Below are 19,406 nucleotides of genomic sequence, written 5' to 3'. Positions count from 1 at the left end.
TGGGTAAACAGCAAATGTTAATATAAACTAAGAAGACTTGTTCTGAATAAATAATCCAAATTTTATTCCGAGTCACTGTATGTAACGTTACATTGCATTTTCTTAGTTCAAGTTCAACTGTCCCCCTATTGTGCCATTTATAATCCTTCATCTTTGTCCAAAATCCCAGTATTTCTCAAGTACAGTATCCCAAACGAGAACCCAGAACCTAGCACAGTTCATTCCTTTGTCTCAGGATGAATGCGAGTGTGAATAGTTGTTAGTCTCTATTTGTCAGGGCTGTGTTGTTCCCTGCTTCTCGCCCAATGTCAGCTAGGATTGACTCCAGCCCCCCGCGACCCTTTAAAGGACAAGAGCTGTAGATAATGGATAGATGGTCTCAAGCTGCTGGTGTCAGCGCCAACAGCTCAATCAGTCTTTATAGCACTGTATTTTTTTTAAAAAGCTCCACACTAACACCTTCACTTCACTGCTGCAGCAGATCAAGAAACTGCAGTGGGCATGCTCGCTGCAGCTGCAGCCTGTGGATGGAGCAAAGTGGAGAGGAGGAGGAGGAGGAGAGAGGGGAGGAGAGAGAACAGTTGAGAGGGAGCCACAAAGGAGCTGCACAGAGCAGCAGGATGCTGTTGCAGCTCTGAGAACAAGGGCTGCACGGGAAGATTTGTCATTGTCGACACGGATGGAGAAGAAAGGAATACAGATGATGGGATTGTTAATTTTTGATCACCTAAGAGGGGACGATATGTGATAAGGTAAAGACAAAGCATAATGCATGATGGGAGTTGAATGACAGTTAATAAAGACAAAACGATGCCCTGGTGTACTGAGATCAGTATAACCATAATGCATCACCTGATTATCTGTAAAACATGAGTGTTCATAATATAATATGAATATAACAGTATTAATAGCTTTTCTGCTGCATGACAGACTTGAATGTGAATGTTGTCATTTACAGGGACCCTAGGGTGGCGTGGAGATGTACGCCTTCTACTCCCTCTTAGTCTACATCTTCTACACTGTCTTTAAGAAGGAGGAGGACGATGACTCCTTGGAGGGGGCGTGTGGAGCTTCCTCACACGTATGTCTAGCCACATCATGTCCATTCTCGGGGGTTGTCTGTCACGAAACCATTTTTCAGAAGGGATATGGATGTGTTACCTATATGAGAGTTACAGTTACAGGCTCAATCATAAAGGTGTCCATGTTGGCAGCCTCATTGCATGTCATTATGTGCATTTCTATGTATGCAAAATGTAAATATTTTGAGCTTGTCTGACCCTCATGCACGATGCTGTACTCAGGAGCCAGGACCTGTTTCCATGGCAACAGGGAGAAGGAGGAGAGATGGCCACACCCCCAAAATAAGGAAAAAAGCTTGTGCTCGCTTTAGTGAATCAAGTGAGTGCTCGCTTTGTATAGAGCTAAACAAATGCTGGTGTGTTGATACAGGTTATTGATATTTTCTGTTAATTGATTCATTTACATATACAGTACATCAATGGGGTTTGTTGTCATCCAGGCAGCAGCAGTGACAGTGATGAACTGTCCCCAAATGAAGAAGATGAAGCAGTTGGCCCTGACCCTCCAGCATGCACTCCTCTGGCTGCCTTCTTGTCCTTCAAGCAGGAGGCTGAGAAGAGACGGGTCTCACAGGTTCACCTGGAAACAACAGGAAAGGTATCGAAACTGTGGCATCACTCTGACTGAGCTGCTCACCTGATGCAGGAACATCAATCCACAGTTCCCCAGAGAGGAGCTTCTGTAGTCATGCTAAACCTTGTGCCTGTGTGTGTGTGCATGCCCTGCGCAGTTGGCGGAGTCTCCTCTGGTGGCGGTGATGTCCCACTTGCTGACTTTTCTGGAGCAGTACTCCCACTTCCAGCAGCTGCAGCAGCAGGCCGACCAGTACCGCGTTCAGCTGAAGAGACACCGGGTCCAGCACCGCCGGCAGATGAAGGCCCTGCGAGCCTCCTACCGCCAGCGCCTCAGGGACAAGAGCAGCATCATCAGCGGCCTGGAGGACGCCATCAGCCAGCAGCAGTCCCCCAGCCCACTGAGCGAGGGTGAGGAGAGAGGGAAGAAAGGAGGTGGGAGGGTGAAATTAAGGTGGAGGAGGTCGTGGGGTTGTCTTTATAACTGGGAGGACTGGTTGGTGTGAACAAAGGGACAGAAAAGTGTTAAGAGGTAGATCTATGATGTGAGACCTTAGATTGGATGAGATCATGTGATGGATGGAGTAAGATGCATTAAGAGGAGGATGAATATACTGTGCTCCCGTTGGCCGTAGGCACACTCGTGTAATTTTCCATTACTGTTTGAAAATGTGAACAGGATTCAAGAAGGGAGAGACTTCTTCTTCTAATATCAGGGGGGTGATTCAGGTTAAAAGATTTATCTCAGTGTGCTGCGAAGTGGATTTTCCAATCTTCTCTCAGTAAGATTAGATTTTTTTAACTGGGGACACACTGTACACCTTTTCATCGAAGAATACAGTCACCAGCAGGGGAGCAGACTGATTAGATTTGTGTGGGATCAAATCAAGTTGGCGTCATTGATGTCACCGGCCTCACAGCTTTAAAAGTTGGTATCTGCTGCATGTCAGACTTAACCAGGTGGTTGTTTGTCCTCAGACCACGAGAGAAACCACAATGACTCCATCTGCCTAGCACATGAACATATGCATGACTCCAGATCAGACTCCTGTCCTCAGGCTGACTGGTGCAGCCCCAGAGTCAGTATGCATGATAGCAGGTCTGATATCCAGAGCGGGTCATATACATCTCAGTGTGTGGGTGTGATGAAGTGGAGGACCTCAGGCCAGGCACTCTCATTAGTTACAGGACAAACATAAACGCCCGTGTGACACAGGACAGGGACTCCGTGGCTCCTCTTCGTAAATAAAACATGGCCGTGAGTGCTGTTTTATTCCCTGCGAATGCATTTGCGAGCTCTGGCACATGCTCGGCTCCACGTGCTCTCGTGTCAAACTATAAATAGCCTTGGGTTCCCAGAGTTACAAGGCCTTGTTTGTTTACTGTGATGTAACATGCGGGTCCAGGTATATGATCTTTTGAAGGACTGGATGGAGCTCCATTCACCGGACAAACATCAAGAATGTTTCATTCCGTTTTTCAGACGAAGGAAATCGCAGATTAGCTCGACAACACGTTTGTGTAATCACCCCCTGTGGATGCACAGCTGTAGCCTCACCTCCATGTTTTGTTTCCCCCCCCCCTCCTGGCATCACCACCTCTCTCTGCACCACTGAGACACAGCAGACCTGACATGCCGTGATATTAAAATTAGCATAAAGCACTGCCATGAAAATGAAAGGTGACAGAGACTGATGAATCATTGAGGAGGAGGAGAGTGATTAAAATGCTTTGGGGCGTGCTGCTGCCGGTGCTGAGGAACCTGTGGAACAACAGAGGAGGGTTAGCACGATGCAGCGTTTATGGATGTGAATCTTGGGTCTGCGAACGAAGCATGTAAGGCCTGTAAAGTTGCCCTGGAGACTTAAGGTGGAAACACGCCAGTGATAATGCTTACTTAACTGCAATGGACTGTGAGAAAAAGGTGTGTGTCAGTGCATAGTTAATGTTCATTAATATAACAAACACACAAGCATTCGAAATGACTGGAAATCAGTCTGAAGGAGCCGACATATAGGAAACAGGTCAGAGGGAGTTCAGAGAATAATGGTTGAATAAAGAGTTGTTTGTTTTGATGATATTGATGTAGCCAGTGTTTAGGATGATGATGATGATGATGATGATGATGATGATGATGATGATGATGATGATGATGATGATGATGATGATGATGATGATGATGATGATGATGATGATGATGATGATGATGATGATGATGATGATGATGATGATGATGATGATGATGATGATGCTGCTGCTGCTGCCGCTGTTGCTGTTGCTGCTGCTGCTGCTGCTGTTGCTGCTGCTGCTGATGATGATGATGACGATGATGATGATGTGGCACATGCTGACGGTAGTGACTATTTGTGTCCTCCAGGTGAGTCGAGCCCGGATGCAGGGACACAAGCCGGAGTTCACCGGCTGGTGGAGTCTCTGTACGGCCTGCAGGGTGAGAGGAGTCAGCTGAGAGGTGAACTCCGTCTGCTGCACTCGCAGCTGGAGCAGAAGGACCGGGACCGACACTCTCGTGTCACGGCCTTTCAGCAGCAGGTAGGCGGCTGCTTAGTAGTGTTGACAATACGCTACTTTAACTCACATTAATAATCAGTTGTGAATTATCTGCTACAACATCTCCATAAATGACTTTTAACTATTAGTAGAATTTAATTAGTCTTTATCTATGTTTGTTATATCCTTGCCATTTTAACCAGGTCTCTCCTGCAGACAGTATTATATATCTTAAGAGACGTTCTGCTTAGATGTGAAAAGAATAGCAGAATTATATAAAACTTCACATTATTCTACAAATATTAAAATGTAATTCAGAGTGAAACTTCTCTACATTCTCAAATTCTATCTGTTTTAAGGAAACCTTTTCAATATTTCTCTCACAGATAGATGAGCTGAAGAGTTGCATAGAGGAGCGTGAGGAGGAGATGTCAAGACTGAGAACAGCTACCGTAAGTGTTGTGAACTATTTCTTTATTAGCTTAAAAAGTCCTTGTCACTTTCCGCATCATGAGAAAGCACCTACTTAATAGAAGATAGTTCTGTGGAAGTGCCAACCAAGGGTCGACATGTCTTATGCAACACTTGAATATTAATCTGAAGGGATATACTGTATATGTGAGGAAAACACATGACAAAGCATCTTTGTTTTGATGCATCTCTGTTTTTGTTATGCTGGAATTTAACTCTATGTTGAAATTCCTCAGGGGGCCACAGACTCAGAGAAGCGAGTGCTGTGTCTGTCGGCTGAGAACGAGAGCCTGAAACAAAACCTGAGCGTCACTCAAGGCCTCCTGCAGCAGCTGTCGGCCATCCCGTCCCAGTCCAGCACCATGCTCGTCAAGGTGAGACGCACAAGCCCCGACTGATAGCCCACTCGCCGATGTGCAGCCGTTGTTGACGGCGAACGCAAACGTCTGACTCTGTTTCCTGCGCTCTGCTAGGAGAACGAGAACCTCCGCAGCCGAGTGCAGCAGCTGGAGATCTCCCTGCAGCAGCGTGCCGAGCAGCTGTCACACCTGGAGCGAAAGAGCGAGCAGAGCGAGTGGAGGAGAGGAGAGGAGCTGAGAAAACGAGAGGACAGAGTGAGGGAGCTGCAGCTGGAGTTGGACAGAGAGAGAGGCAAGGAGCCAGCGGTGAAGGTAATTACTGTTCTCTATCGTCTGTTTTTTTGGTTGGTTGTTTGTCGGCAGGCAGGCAGGATCACACAATAACCACGACATGGATTTCTACGAAACTTAAAATTGAAATTTTCCTCAATTTTCCAGGGAATCATTTGTAGATCTCGGTGACAACACACTGGTAAATTTAGGGAACTGATATCGGAGTGTGACCCATGTATACGCTCCACTGTGTACCATTCCAGTTCAAAGTGTTTTTTTATTGGTTGGAATATCAAAGAGTCGATTTTGTTCTTTTTACAGTAGCTGAACCTAATCAGGAGTTTTCTTTTCATTCCCAGTATGTCACCCAGACGGTGGAGGTGGAATCTCCTGCCACACTGAAGCAGCTGAGTAAATCCAGACAGAGAAACGAGCTGCTGTCGGAAAAGCTGTCGAGTCAGAATGAGCGGTGCAAACAGCTGGAGGACCAGATCAGGAAATCTGACGAATACAGCTGTAATCTGCAGCACAAGGTGACCATCGCAGCATCCACGCTCACCTAGACAGGCTGAATAAATCTATTTTACAACCTGTGTTTTTAAAAGTGAAACATCAGCAGAGAGATGGTCATAAATCTTTACAGGGGTTTTGACAATAATGCTCCATAATAATGTCATATATCGACCAGTGCACAAATCATTACTGTCGGCTGTTGTCCACTGAAAGCCAGGGAAAACACAGATGCCATCAATGGGGATTAAATGACACTAATTGATGGGAACAATATGTCATTTATTTGATCACCGTAGATAAACTAGAAGGTTTTGCATGAATTTTCAGAATTATATTAAATTAAATGTGTCCCACACTGTGATTATTTTAAGGCGTAAGAAGCCGAGGTTGGAAACTACTGGGTCCCCCTCTGCATGCCAAAGTGTCCTTGGCAAGATACTGACCCCCTAAATTTGGCAGAACTTCAACCACCTATTCATTGCACAATATCTTAAACGATATTAATTATGCAAATTAAATTGAAAAAATAAATTAAATTAAATTAATTGAATTTTGCGCGGTTCGCTTGTGCGCAGGAGGTTAATAATTAAAAAAAATTGAATTAAAAAAAATAATAATAATAAAAAATAAAAAAATATATATAAATAAAAAATTTAATAAATAAAATAACAGAAGATGAATAAAAAATATTAATTTTCACCACTTTCTTATTTTCTGCAAATTTTGGTAAGCCCTCAAAAAGCCAATTAATTTTCCTGAAAAATAATAATAATAATCCTTACAATTTCAATATGGTCTCATTGTCTGTCAGTGCCTGTCAGTGCTCGGGCCCTAAGAAAGAGACAGGAAGAGAACATTTCCAAACTGGATCAATGTCATCGACAGACCAACTCATTACAGAGCTGAACCAACACAGATTGGACCCATCGCGCTGACAGATTGATAAAGCGATGTGACACTCTTTTCACAGATTGCAGCGTATGAGCGTGAAATCAGTAAACTGAGAGAGGAGCTGCTGAAGGAGATCGGCCACTTGGAGGAGAAAAAGGAGGAAGCTGTGAAGGCTGCTGCCCACTGCTCAGCAGAACACTTTCAGAACCTGCAGGACCAATTCTTCAGTGAGCAACACGTGATTAAATCCCTAAAGAAAAGGATCCTGGTTTCTAAACACAAGAAAAACTCTTTGAGCATGTTTAACATTGTTTATTCTTTTTTCCCAGGCTTGCAGAAGCGTCTGACTTCCCTCCCACCGACTTTACGCTCCATGAAGACCGACTACGCCAGTCTGAGGAGCCAAGTTCGTAACTTCTCCGATTTTTATGGATCAGCTATAAATGATGCAAAAAAACAGGTACACACCGCGATGTGACGTCATGAGTTTGTCCGCTGTATTTCAGGGAAACATTGTTGAGTTTTTCTGCTTCATTTCTGTGTCAGATTTCGGCAGCCCTCCATGAGATGTCCGAAGCCAACCAAGACCTTCTGGAGAAGTACAGAAAGGAAGTGGCGCTGCGCAGGAAGTACCACGAGCAGCTGGTGGAGCTTAAAGGTATGCAGAGGAGGAAAGTGGAAATGGAAATTCTCTGCAGGAAACATCAAATGTGTCACTGATTGGGCCCCTCTGTTTTCAGGCAACATCCGCGTGCTGTGTCGAGTGAAGCCTGTGCTGAAGGAGGACCAGCACGAGGAGGGCCAGTCCACGGTGGTGACGACCGACCCTCACAACGAGTCCTCCCTCACCGTGCTGAACAAAGGGAAGGGTCGCATCTTTGAACTGGACAAGGTCTTCCACCCTCAGGCCACACAGGAAGAGGTAGAGAAGAGGATCATTTGTGAGTATGAAGGAGATATAATCTCAAACACAAACTCCAACCCTTCATTTACCTCCACCAGGTCTTTCAGGAAATCGAACCTCTGGTGACGTCCTGCATCGATGGGTACCAAGTTTGTATATTTGCGTACGGACAGACCGGCTCTGGAAAAACCCATACCATGGAGGTACGCCCTCCAGTTAACTGTTGATGTCTCAGAGTGATGGTCTGTATTTGGGGTTGCAAGTTTAGTTACGTCTGATTTCCAGGGCAGTGTGGAGAACCCAGGCATCAACCAGCGAGCCCTGAAACATCTCTTCAGTGAGATCGAGGAGCGGAAGGACATGTGGTCTTACGACGTCACTGTCAGCTCTGTGGAGATCTACAACGAGGTGCTAAGGTGAGCTACACCATGGAATCTAACATAGAGCGCACTGTCGCCTCACAGCAAGAGGTTCCCTGGTTTGAATCCTGGTCCAGCCGGGGCCTTTCTGTATGGAGTATACATGTTCTCACCTGCCTGGGTTTTCTCCTGGTACTCCAGCTTCCTCTCACAGTCCAAAGACAGATGAGGGTGAGGTTAACTGGAGACTTGAAATTGACCGTAGATGTGAATGCGAGCGTGAATGGTTGAGGATCGGCTCCAGCTCCCACACATAGATGATGGATGGCTGGATGGCTAAATTAGAGGCAAAAGACAACGGATGTTTTAGTGCCTGTGTTTTATTCTGTTTGTCAGAGACCTGCTGAGTAAGGACGGAGAGAAACTGGACATTAAGATCAACCCGGACGGAACAGGACAGCTGCATGTGCCGGGCCTCAGGGTCATAGAAGTGAAGAGCTTTCAGCACATTAAGAAGGTGACAGATGTTTGCAAATTGGGTTTTAAAATGGGTTAATTTATCTGTGTAAGAAACTATTTATAACTCTGATGCTGAATATTCTTGTGTTAAACCAGATTTTAGCCACAGCCAGAAGGAACAGGATCACCTTTGGCACGCAGATGAACCAGCACAGCTCACGCTCCCATGCTTTGCTCTCTATCACGGTTCAGGGCACTGACCTCGCCACGGGGTCCAAAAGCACCGGTCAGTCAGACATGCATTGTTGGTTCCTACACAGAAAGTGTTTCAAATGCATTAAATATGTTTTTTTAACTATAAACTAAAATAATTCTTTATCAAATGTCTGTTTTATTAAAGTAAACAAAAAAAAGCTTCTGATCAGGAGTCAGTCAGGCACATGTGCATGTGAGATGACTCTCTTTCATTTCATCCATCACTTCAAATTTGCATTTCCTCCCTCAGGTAAGTTGAACCTGGTTGACCTGGCTGGCTCGGAGCGGGTGTGGAAGTCTGGTGCGGAGGGAGACAGGCTGAAGGAGGCTCAGAACATCAACCGCTCTCTGCTGTCGCTGGGGGATGTAATTCAGGCTCTGAGGGCTCGGCAGACTCACATCCCCTTCAGGAACTCCCGCCTTACGTATTTATTACAAGACTCCCTGGGTAAAGGCAGCAAGACCGTCATGGTGGTGCAGGTAAGATCTCGACTCTGCGTTTATAGATTTCCTCTCTTAGAAGTTTGACACATTTGCAGCACTTGTGGTGACACTTCTTTTTGGTCCTCTGCTGCAGGTGTCCGCTCTGGAGAGTAATGTGGGAGAGACCCTGTGCTCACTGAAGTTTGCCCAGAGGGTCTGCAAGGTGGAGCTGGGCCCTGCAGCCAGGAAGATTGAATCTAGTGGAGGTCACTGTGACTGACAGCAGAGAAACACCAGGGAGCCACGAACGCATCAATCAGATTACCCCCCTTCCTTCGGATGATTCATAAAGCTACAGTTTCTACAAGACCAACAGCAACGCTGCTCAAGGGCTAAATCTGTGGGAGGTCTGCGATGCACCAAACACCAACCTGCGACTGAGGATAGGTATTGAGGGTATTGGCCTCCTCTTTCCCTGCTCCTGACACAATATAACCCTTTATCTTTAGATAATCTGCATGCAGTGCCAAAACAACCTCAGATTCCCCAGCTTCTTCAAGATATGATGCTTCCTTGAACTACAGTGTCTCTGTTCCTTTGTATTTAATACCAAAATCCAGGAAATAACCATATCCTCAATGACCATGTGTTCAGAGCAGCATCATGACCAAACAGGTTTAGTAGGCTTCCAGTGCCAAGATACCAGCACATCAGTTTGTTTTTGTTGTATTAATCATCTCGCTGTAAATGTCTGTAGTTTGTGAGCTACATCCAGCGTTGTATATTTTGGAAAGGTTGTAGTTATGTAGGAGAATTTGTTCTTGTAGCAAAGGTACGAGCTATTAATCATTTCAGTGACACTTAAATCACGTATTTGTGTAGTTGTTCTGTGAACTTCAGAGAAGCAGTGGGTGGATTCTGTTTTCTCTTTAGAGCCTTGATCATTTGCCTTTTAGGAAAAGAGGAAAGCCACTGAAGGAGACGGGCGGCCTTGAACCAGAGTGATAATATAATGACCTGTGCAATATCCTCTTCATTTAGGAGGCTGTTTGGGCCTATGTGGACAGAAGATGCACTTTATTGTGAAAGGAGTGGTTCAGTTCAGACCAGGTATATTACAGGTGCTTGCAGTAGATCTCACTAGTGAATGTCATATCAGAAAAAGCCTATTATCTGTTATCATCGTTCCTCTGTCACCCATTGGATCAAAACTAGATTGATTCAAGTGTAGCAAGACATTAATGTTGCTGTAACTACCATAGAGGTCACAACATAATTAGAGAGTACATTTTCAGAATAAACACAATGTATTTAAAAAGAAAGGTGTCTTTTTTTTTTAACAGTCTGTTTGTTGGGAAATATGTTTCAAACTCAAGATCGACAGCTGAGACCGAGTCATGATTGATCGAGTGCATGTACAGGTGGGAGGAACTGCAGCTCCCTCATCCCATCGATACTGCGCAGACTCCAAATATGCAAGTATCAGTGTAACATCAGTCATAAAAATCAAAATAAATGATGTGATTTAATACAAAGAAATAAGAATCAGGCATTTGAAAAATCACATTTTAATTAATATTAAAAAATTCAACAAAATATTGATGATTACATAAACAATGCACATCAATGTACAACACATACCGAATGTGCTACTCTATATTCAAATGCAGTGACACAATGATGAAGACCTGAGAGAACCGATGACAGCAGCATTCTTTCTGAGCACAACACAGATGTGATGTAAAGTCAGACCATCACTGTGGTGTTCCACTCATTCACCAGGTCGTCTTTTTGTTTTTGAACATCTTGGATTCAGTCCATGTCTCCCTCCTCCATCGGTCCCACCTCCACTGCTCCCACCGCTAAGGCCAACTCATCCTCACTGCCTCGCAGACGATCCCCTGGACACACAAAAGATAAAATGCAAAACCATAAACAATCATGTAAGTCAACCGGATTTATTAATTCAGCCCATCATTCTATGATGAATTGATAATGGGCACTAGCCTGGGTGCCAGACGAACTTAGCCCCGCCCACAACATTTGTTGTTCGGGAAGTTCGGTCTGGAGTCGCTCCGTTGGGGAGAAACTATGCTCGTACAGAAGCTGTACGGACCAATCAGATCGTCAGGGCGGGCTTTATACGATGATTGACAGATGATCTACAGTGACGTAGTCAACCACGTCAGCAAAGAGCGCTGCCTGCCGCTGGAGAGCTGAGACATATTTAGACATATATAGTGTTTATATCTATGAGCTGAGATGTGTCGATGCTGCCATCGAGTCTGTTTCAGAGACATCGACAGCGCATTCATTTTGAAAGAGGAACAGAGGAACGCGATCAAGGCATTTGTAGATCGAACAGATGTTTTTGCCGTCCTCCTACGGGATTCATAAAAAGTTTAATTTATCAGCTGGCCCCGATGCTGCCGCCACACAAGCAGTCATATAAATAAAAAGAGAGTGGGGGGGGGGGGGGCGCAACGCTCCTCAGCACATATGAGACAAAAAACACACAAGTTGGGACGCTGTTAATGTTGGAGCAACAAGGAAGTGAATGCTTGAAAAAAACGATTAGCTGCCGTTTCTCCTCGCTGATCTCCTGCAGAGCCATGACAGCGGAGCTCTGCAGCGCAGCTGGCGGATCAGCAGCTCCGTAGATTTCTGGTAGCGACGGATCTCTGTCAGAGCCTCGGTCCCGGTAGCGGTGAGGCTTCTTCACGCCGCCGGCGGCCGGGGCTCTCACGAGCAGCCCTGGTCACCGGCTGCTTCCTGGGGGCTTTGCCTCCGGTGGAGATACGAGCGGCATTTGCAGCATTTCCATTGATTTATTTATAGAGTGAACGAACTCGTGAAACAGAAAACTGACAACAACTATGCGTCGCTTGACATACGTCACATACTACGTTGCTCTGATTGGTTGTAGGTCTATCCAATTGAGCGAAGAGGCATTTTGTTTCCTGGTTCCGTTGAAACACGCCCCATAATCACAGCCCAATGGAGCGGTCTCAGACTCATATTCTGACTAGAATAATGAGTATGACAACGTCAGGCTAAATGGGCACCATTAGCACCTTGAAACTGACTTTCACTGGTCCCAGCAGAATATGGTGGTGATGTCCCAATGACAGGTACAAAGTTACTTCTGATGCGCAAGTAATTTGTTCAAAAAGTAGCTGTGATGTCTGAATTGTCATAATAAATTACAGCATTTTAACGAATAACTGCTTCAGTCAAATGGGTTACTATGACTACACCTGAACAGAAAATGGCTTCCTCCAATAAAGGCGACGAATCAATGTCCCACAGGGAAAACCTCCTCTGACAGTTAAACCTGTTTTGTGATGCGAGTCTATTTTTAGAATGTGGATCACACATCACTGGAGGAATCACACTGTTGATGCCACCAGACGGCTGCAAATCTCTGTGGAGTCCACAAACCACAGAGCAATTGGCCTAATAATTTACGCCATAAAACCTGTGAAAAACAAGAAATACTAACGGATGAGCTCAGCGATGGTTCTCTGGGTTCTCCTCGACAGCTTCTCCAGTTTCTTCGCCACATCACGTTTCAGATCCCTAGATTCAGAATCAATGACAAGACATCACAAATTATTCCAAATTATCTTTAATTATGTCAAGATTTTATCAATGATAATTCTCACAAATGTCTTACCAGTCAGGTTTTCTCGGGGCGAGGTTGGCCAAATCCTGAGGAAAGAAAACAGCTGAGTACAGGAGCCACTGATGATGCAACAATGAATGAAATCACATTTTCCCTGAAAGATTTACTCACCACTTCTTCAATGATGGGTTCTGGATTAGCTGCCTCCAACTGGTCTTTAACTTTATCCTCCACTGTAAACAAGAAGAGGTTGTCATCAGTTTTCAAACATGTGTGGGAACAGCAGCAGGAGTCTCTAGCTGATTGTGTGCAATGACCTTCCTGAAGGCCATGTCATAAAGAAGAACATTAACAGCACTAACGAGCACTCTGAGTTAATGGTTTTTAAAGCTTGTTCGTGAGAAAAGAGTTCACACCTGACGCTGGTTTGGCTTTTGGCACCTGTCTCTCCTTCAGCTCTTCGTCCTCCGGGGTGTAATTCCTCAGCTTCAGCTCTCTGAGGAAAGGAATACAGTGAGGTGAGGCTTCTTTCAGTGGTTAACATAAACATGATCAGCTCAGTCATTCCAGGAGGTGGCAGTGTAGGCAAGTATATTCCCCCAGAGATTTAAGGGGCATAAAAAGACCATCTGAAAACCCTGCACAGCTGCACATCTAATGTCTGCACGGGGTTGGGCATAATGTGCCTCTTTATTCGTATGAACACGTTCGGATTGTCCACCTGCTCCTGGGCTCCGACCTAATTGAGAGCAGCTCACAGCTGAGGAATGCTTTCCTTGATGTTGAATTACGCAGTCTCTCATCTCGTCTGCACAGAGGAATTCTTGGCAACCCTCAGATGACATCTCTGCAGAGGCAAACTGTTGTCTGACACAGCATCAACCAGGAGGGCTATCAGCTGTTCTGAGCTTAACATAGATTTTTTTTTTTTTTGAGAGGTTACTCCCTCCATACATTCATTAAACTCCTGCTGCTTAAGGACAGACCAATGCCTTGTATGGGTATGGGCAGGAATGCTGGTCATGTTCTGCCCGTGGCTGACTGAGGTCCACTCTTAGTTCAGCCATCTCCATCTCTGCCTGCTGAATGTGTCCCAGTGCTGCTACTGAAACTAATGTAGTGAACAGAGCTAAATTATATTTAAGGGTTAAATTTGAATAAGAAGATTTAAATGAGTTTGCCAACCTAAGCCTAAAGTCTAGCCAGGGACCACGTTGTATGTCATCCTCCTTCTTTGTCTCTGATCATTTTCTCACCCTTCCAAAGCCATTTTCAGACGTAAACTCCGGGAAATTGTGCGCACATTTGGATCTGGACATTCTCTGGACTTTGCCTTTCAGATATGAACGCCGCAGGGGGTTGTCCAACACACTCACAACTACAGGAAATGTCAGGTGAGGGGTAGTGTCTGGGTAGAGCATGCTAGAGGAAAGGTGTTTTTGTTTACAGCACATCGACACCTCACTGTTGTTTTCACCAGAGGCTTTCTAATCTCATTCTCTTTCCTTGTCAACATCTTCATTGGCGTCATCTACATGCATGTTCTCACATGCTGTCCCCCTGGACTATTTGAGGAGAATGTTTGGTGTTAAGTGCATGTCTGAAAGCCGCATGAAGGTCAATAATAGAATATAGTCTCCTAAAATACTTTAAAAAAAATGTTATTCCTCTAAATGTTATTAAAAGAAAGTTATAATTTTCTTCAGATATTTCTTGTGCAGCTGAGACACAAGTGAAAAGTTAAGTGTTTTATAAAAACATAAAGATACATCATTTGAGGACCAGCGATATCACAGCAAATGGAAAAATCAAGAAATGTTTTTAAAGATCACTTGTTGCGGACAAAAAATAAAATTTAACCGGATTGTTTAAAAGTCAAAGACATCATTAGGACTCAACCTTCTGGGACCATTGATATTGCTCAGTACAAGTCAAGATGCTCTGTTATAGACTAAGGCACATACGGGCACAGAGATAATAAATAACATGCCCATCTTAAGCGCTGCTTCAAAGGCACAAACTGTGTCTGAGTCTTATGAGTGTGTTTACACTTCTAACACACTCTGGCATCTATGAGAACTAGTGATAAATTCAGAGCACTGACCCAAGTGTGGCCCTCTCAAAATATTTAGAGTGAACTGAATAAGGAGGAGCTGCCACGGCATGTTCAAATGTTTTCACTGATATCAAGCTACCGGACCAAAACTCCAGCCTCTTCATTTACACATGAGTAACTGAAACTGTAGGTACCAACATGTCATTATTATTTATCTACTTTCAAGAATTTTTAATAATTGCCTATAAGTCTGAATAAGCCCGATATGTCCATTTTCACATCTTACACTTTGTTATTTCATGCCTTGGTTAGGGAATTTGATCTCTCTTGAAATTTTAATAACAATCCCCAGATACATTACACTTGTACTGTGCAACAGATGAGAGTCTTAGCAAAGCATGGCAAAAAAAAAAACTTGCACATTCAGCTCAGCTCAGACATATTTTCTTTTTGAAGCGAAATTTCTAAATTAGGCTCCGAAAGCACACAGCCATTTTCATTCTCGTGAAGGAGATCTGTCCTGTTGAACTGGAGGAAACACAGTGGCACTCCCTTTTGTGCAGAGTCATTAAATATAAACAATGGAAAAAAAGCTCCTGTAGGACAGGAAAGATGGCTGCTCGTCCTGTCGCCTAATACACAAAGTTGAGTGAGCTGCAGGATATTTGAGCAGCTAATAGCAGAAGGTTGTGCCTGGGCCCCGGTGTAAACACAGAAGATGGTGATCAGATATAGAGCAGATAACGTTCTGATGATCAGTTTCAGTTCCGTTTGTGCAGCTTAAAAAAAAGCTTCAGCCAAAGTAAACAGTGTGAAATGTTTGAAGAAAATGTCACATATGAAAAAAGCTCAAGGGATGTGATGAACCAACCTGTGTTTCTCCTCCACAGCCTCCTCGGATGAAGACGTGAGGAACAATGGTTTTTTCTCCACTGGCTCCCCGTCCTCTGGCTCCTGGCCCTGTATCATAAAAACGTCAAAATAATGACATGGTATTTACGATGTTGTATTCTAACTGTATAAACAGCATATTAAAAAAATAAATAGTTCAACAAACAGTAGAAAGCATTACGTTAAGTGTACCTTTGTTCATATTAAATAGTTTACAACACATGTGACAAATGAAGTGTGGTAGTTTGATATAGGTCTCTGAGATGACACGAAAACAAGCTTCCTTTTTAAAGTGAATGTATGACTGCAAAAGCCCATTTTAAATCTGGCGCACATAAGATACAGGTGGTGAACAGTCATAGGATTGAAAAAAACATTCATATTTTGAGCTTGATTATGTCTGATTGAAGGAGCAGTAGTTTAATTATGAATGAATTTAAGACACTAAGATGAGGTGAATTAGCAACAAACAAACTACACATGCTGCCATTTCTCAGGGGAAAAAATTAAATCTTTTTTACAGTGATGAGAAGAAGCCTTAAATAAATGTTAACATAAACAGGACCTTACTTATTTAAATATTCTTAAGGCCCATACGTATGATTATTAAATCTTAAACTCTGTAAGACATTTGGACAGTTATTCCAGGACACGCAGTAAACAGAACGGCTAACATGCTACCTGTACTATGACAGTACTTCATACTGTGGCCTTCACGAAACTATACATATGTATACAGATAACAAATGATGAAATTGGCTTCCATATAAATCCAGAATAATACAACATTAACCCTAAGTGAAAAGCTGTAACAAAGGATATTGGTCCCCTCCCATCTAACACTTTCCTGAAGAGACTTCCTCTCCACCTGCAAGAACAATTCAAGCGACTGACTCGTTCTTGAAGTACAGTACAAAAGGGGAAAAAGCTCAGGCTTCAGGAATGCCAGCGGTCATTTATCAAACATTGCTAGCCAAGCTTGTATGCTTCTGCTCTGCTTAGTGAAACTCACTTAGCAGGCTTTCCTGTTGCAAGATTAATTCATATTCAGAGTGGAAGGATTGTAATATTGGAGCGGAATAACTGTGTGCTGTATATAATAAGTCACAAGGACAGGATCAAGCCTTCTGAGGAGCCAGTGGAACTCCGCTCTCAGAATGTGGGTGAAGTCACAGGGTGTGCGTTGATGTGAAAGAAAGTTTGATATTGTACAATCAGCATGACCAAAAGTAGCGCTGCATTCAATGTCATCATGAAAACATCTGATAGGATAAATCTCTCTTTCTTTAAATTTGACTGTCCAGCATGTGATGGTTGTGGTGAGAGCCCTTTATTTCTGTGGGTTGCTGTGTGTGGTTGTTGTTGTTGTTGCTAGAGGACTGTTTTGATTATGATGATTCACTTTTATTTATGGTGTCTGTTGCACAGCGAGAGCAGCATCAACCGAGTTAGGTTGAATCCTGCCTGCCTGCCGAACATTGTTCAGTTACTAAATACAGGAACCTTCACCTGCACACACAAATTCTCCATCTTCACACAGAGCATTTTTCCATTTTGGTTTAAATGAGATGGCACCCCCCCCCCCTCCCTTTACAAATTGCCTACAGAATATTAATGTTTTTGCTTACATGCCTCATAGTTCAGTTAACACATGTGTGGCACAGGATGATGTGTTGGTTTCTGAGACAATAAAAATGTCATACAACAATATCAATTAATGTCAAATTACACTGATCACCTTTCAAAGAGCTGAAATCAATTGCTGGAATACGACCTGGTTCACTCTCGGCCACTTTTATCCCCTTTTCCATGATTGGTGAAGTTTAAGTGCTAACATTTGTATTTTCAGAAAGTGTTGTAGCTGGTTGAGATGTTTGCAAACATCCCGCTGTGGATGGGCCTGTGTAAGAAATCTCACACAGCCATGTTTAGTGGGCCAAGTCCAAGTAAATAGTTTTACCCTTCCAAGTAATCTGATTAGATTTAAACTCCCTGTTAACATCAGAAGAAATTCCCATCTGAAAAAACATCTATTTGCTCTGTAATAAGCCAATAACCTCAAGACCAGGGGCAACCAAACAGAAACCTTTTTTTCTGTAAAGAATAAACTCACACTATGTCTAATGCTTAAAATGCTCTTGTCCCTGTAGGATCACTACACCTCTGATATTCAGTATGATATTGAAGCATTGTGTGAATAAGTGAGTTTGCTGAATTTCAAACAGACATTTACAATAAAAGGAAACACATCTACAGCTAGTTCTTGGCTTATATATAGGACGATAGAGAGACACTATGACCACAGAAGTGTTTCATTGTCAAGGCGGTTTCAAAAGTAATAATAAACACATTGAAACAAGAAACGTGTACATGAATAAAACACACTGTTCAAATCCTAAGTTATTGTAACTCAGAGATAAACTTCGGTCCTTGAGTTGTTATTGAACTGCTTTGTTACTGTCTGAGAAACAGCCAATACAAGTTAGTAGCCTCGTGAGAAAACAAGGTTAAAAACAACTACAAAACAAACGTCAAAGAGTAAAAAAATTAACTTAACAATCACTTAACAACAGTGATCGAAGAGCACTTTAACAAATCTACAAACCAGAGTTAAAAACGACGAGCTACATCGATATGCTAACGCTAGCTACAAGCTAAGTCGGCTAACGTTACCGACACACAGACGCGTTTTCTACAGGCTAACGGTGAATTAACAAACAGCTCAGCACACACGCAACTTACATGACTCTGTTTGTTTCTGAGAGCTTTGAGTCTCTCTTTCCTCTTCAGGGCCTGTTCCTGCAGTGAACCCACATGCTTCTCCATGTTTCTGTCTCCAGTATGGGCAGGCTCAGACCGTGGCAGCGGCAGCGGCAGCTCGTAGACGCACTTCCGTTGTCGACCGGAAACTGCCACTGATATGTAAAGGCAGCTGCCTTTGTTGCCACACCGTTTCAAAGCAGCTGACTCTGTTGCCACACTGTTTAAATCCAGCTGCCTTTGTTTTAACACTGGGTCAAGGCAGCTAACTTTACATGTAAGTTGTAGTTTCTATTGCCACCGGAAGTGCCTCTACGAGCTGCCGCTGCCACGATTTGAACTTGCTGCCTCTCCCATGTTTACCTCCACACTCCTTCTCACACACTTCTCTCTGAAGTCCATTAGTAATCCTGACTCGACAAGTATTGAGCGTAGAGCACATCGATTCCAGTGGCCTGATCAGGACATATTGTTTTTGTTTGGCTTATTTCTTCAGAATCATAAACTTTTTTAAAGAAAAAATAAACAGCGTTTATTTGAAAATAAAATCTCTATTTAAGTAATTTAGGTTTTGCAAAATTATAACACAGATTAATTGATGTTTGGATGTATTGGCATTGAGAGAAATGCTTAATTTACCTTCTAGTAGCTAATAGGGTAATTTTTTACAAGCCTATTCAAGCCTACTTATAGACTTTGAACAAATCTTTAATTAAAAATTAATAAAAAGGTCAGATATTGTATAGGCTGGCTCACTGTCGGGTCTGTCACGTCCTGGTTAGGAATGTAGGCCATCGCCATGGTAATAATACAATCTTTGCTGTGTCTATCATCCTAATGAGTGTTTGTGTCACAAACATGTTATAAAGATTAAAGATCACAACACTGCAAAGATAGCACCGATAAATCAATAAATCACATTTTAATACATGGGAGTGGAAGAGACTAAATAAATGTGGCTGTAGATTACAATCCTACAATACAGCCTTCTTTAGCAGATAGGA

General features: G+C 43.3%; 2 protein-coding genes across 2 annotated transcripts; one reads left to right on the top strand and one right to left on the bottom strand.

Annotated features, from left to right (window-relative positions):
* Positions 1-979: 979 nt before the first annotated feature.
* On the top strand, positions 980-10,366 carry si:ch211-257p13.3 (kinesin-like protein KIFC3). Its single transcript, XM_061081052.1, has 19 exons — positions 980-1,081; positions 1,305-1,401; positions 1,523-1,680; positions 1,814-2,066; positions 4,033-4,205; positions 4,550-4,615; positions 4,871-5,008; positions 5,108-5,305; positions 5,626-5,799; positions 6,750-6,897; positions 7,000-7,130; positions 7,217-7,328; positions 7,411-7,592; positions 7,673-7,777; positions 7,860-7,990; positions 8,330-8,450; positions 8,549-8,678; positions 8,898-9,127; positions 9,225-10,366. The coding sequence occupies exons 1-19, from the start codon at positions 980-982 to the stop codon at positions 9,348-9,350; spliced, it is 2,775 nt and encodes a 924-aa protein (XP_060937035.1). The 3' UTR covers positions 9,351-10,366.
* A 256-nt stretch (positions 10,367-10,622) lies between these two features.
* On the bottom strand, positions 10,623-18,516 carry ccdc12 (coiled-coil domain containing 12). The gene is made up of 7 exons (XM_061081053.1): positions 18,385-18,516; positions 15,623-15,711; positions 13,112-13,191; positions 12,867-12,928; positions 12,747-12,781; positions 12,573-12,649; positions 10,623-10,971 (listed from the first exon to the last, which is right to left on the bottom strand). The coding sequence occupies exons 1-7, from the start codon at positions 18,466-18,468 to the stop codon at positions 10,883-10,885; spliced, it is 516 nt and encodes a 171-aa protein (XP_060937036.1). The 5' UTR covers positions 18,469-18,516; the 3' UTR covers positions 10,623-10,882.
* Positions 18,517-19,406: the final 890 nt, after the last annotated feature.

The sequence above is a fragment of the Limanda limanda genome, chromosome 11, assembly GCF_963576545.1.
Source record: "Limanda limanda chromosome 11, fLimLim1.1, whole genome shotgun sequence".
In the NCBI taxonomy this organism is placed as follows: domain Eukaryota; kingdom Metazoa; phylum Chordata; class Actinopteri; order Pleuronectiformes; family Pleuronectidae; genus Limanda; species Limanda limanda.
This window is presented reverse-complemented; position numbering and strand designations above follow the sequence as displayed.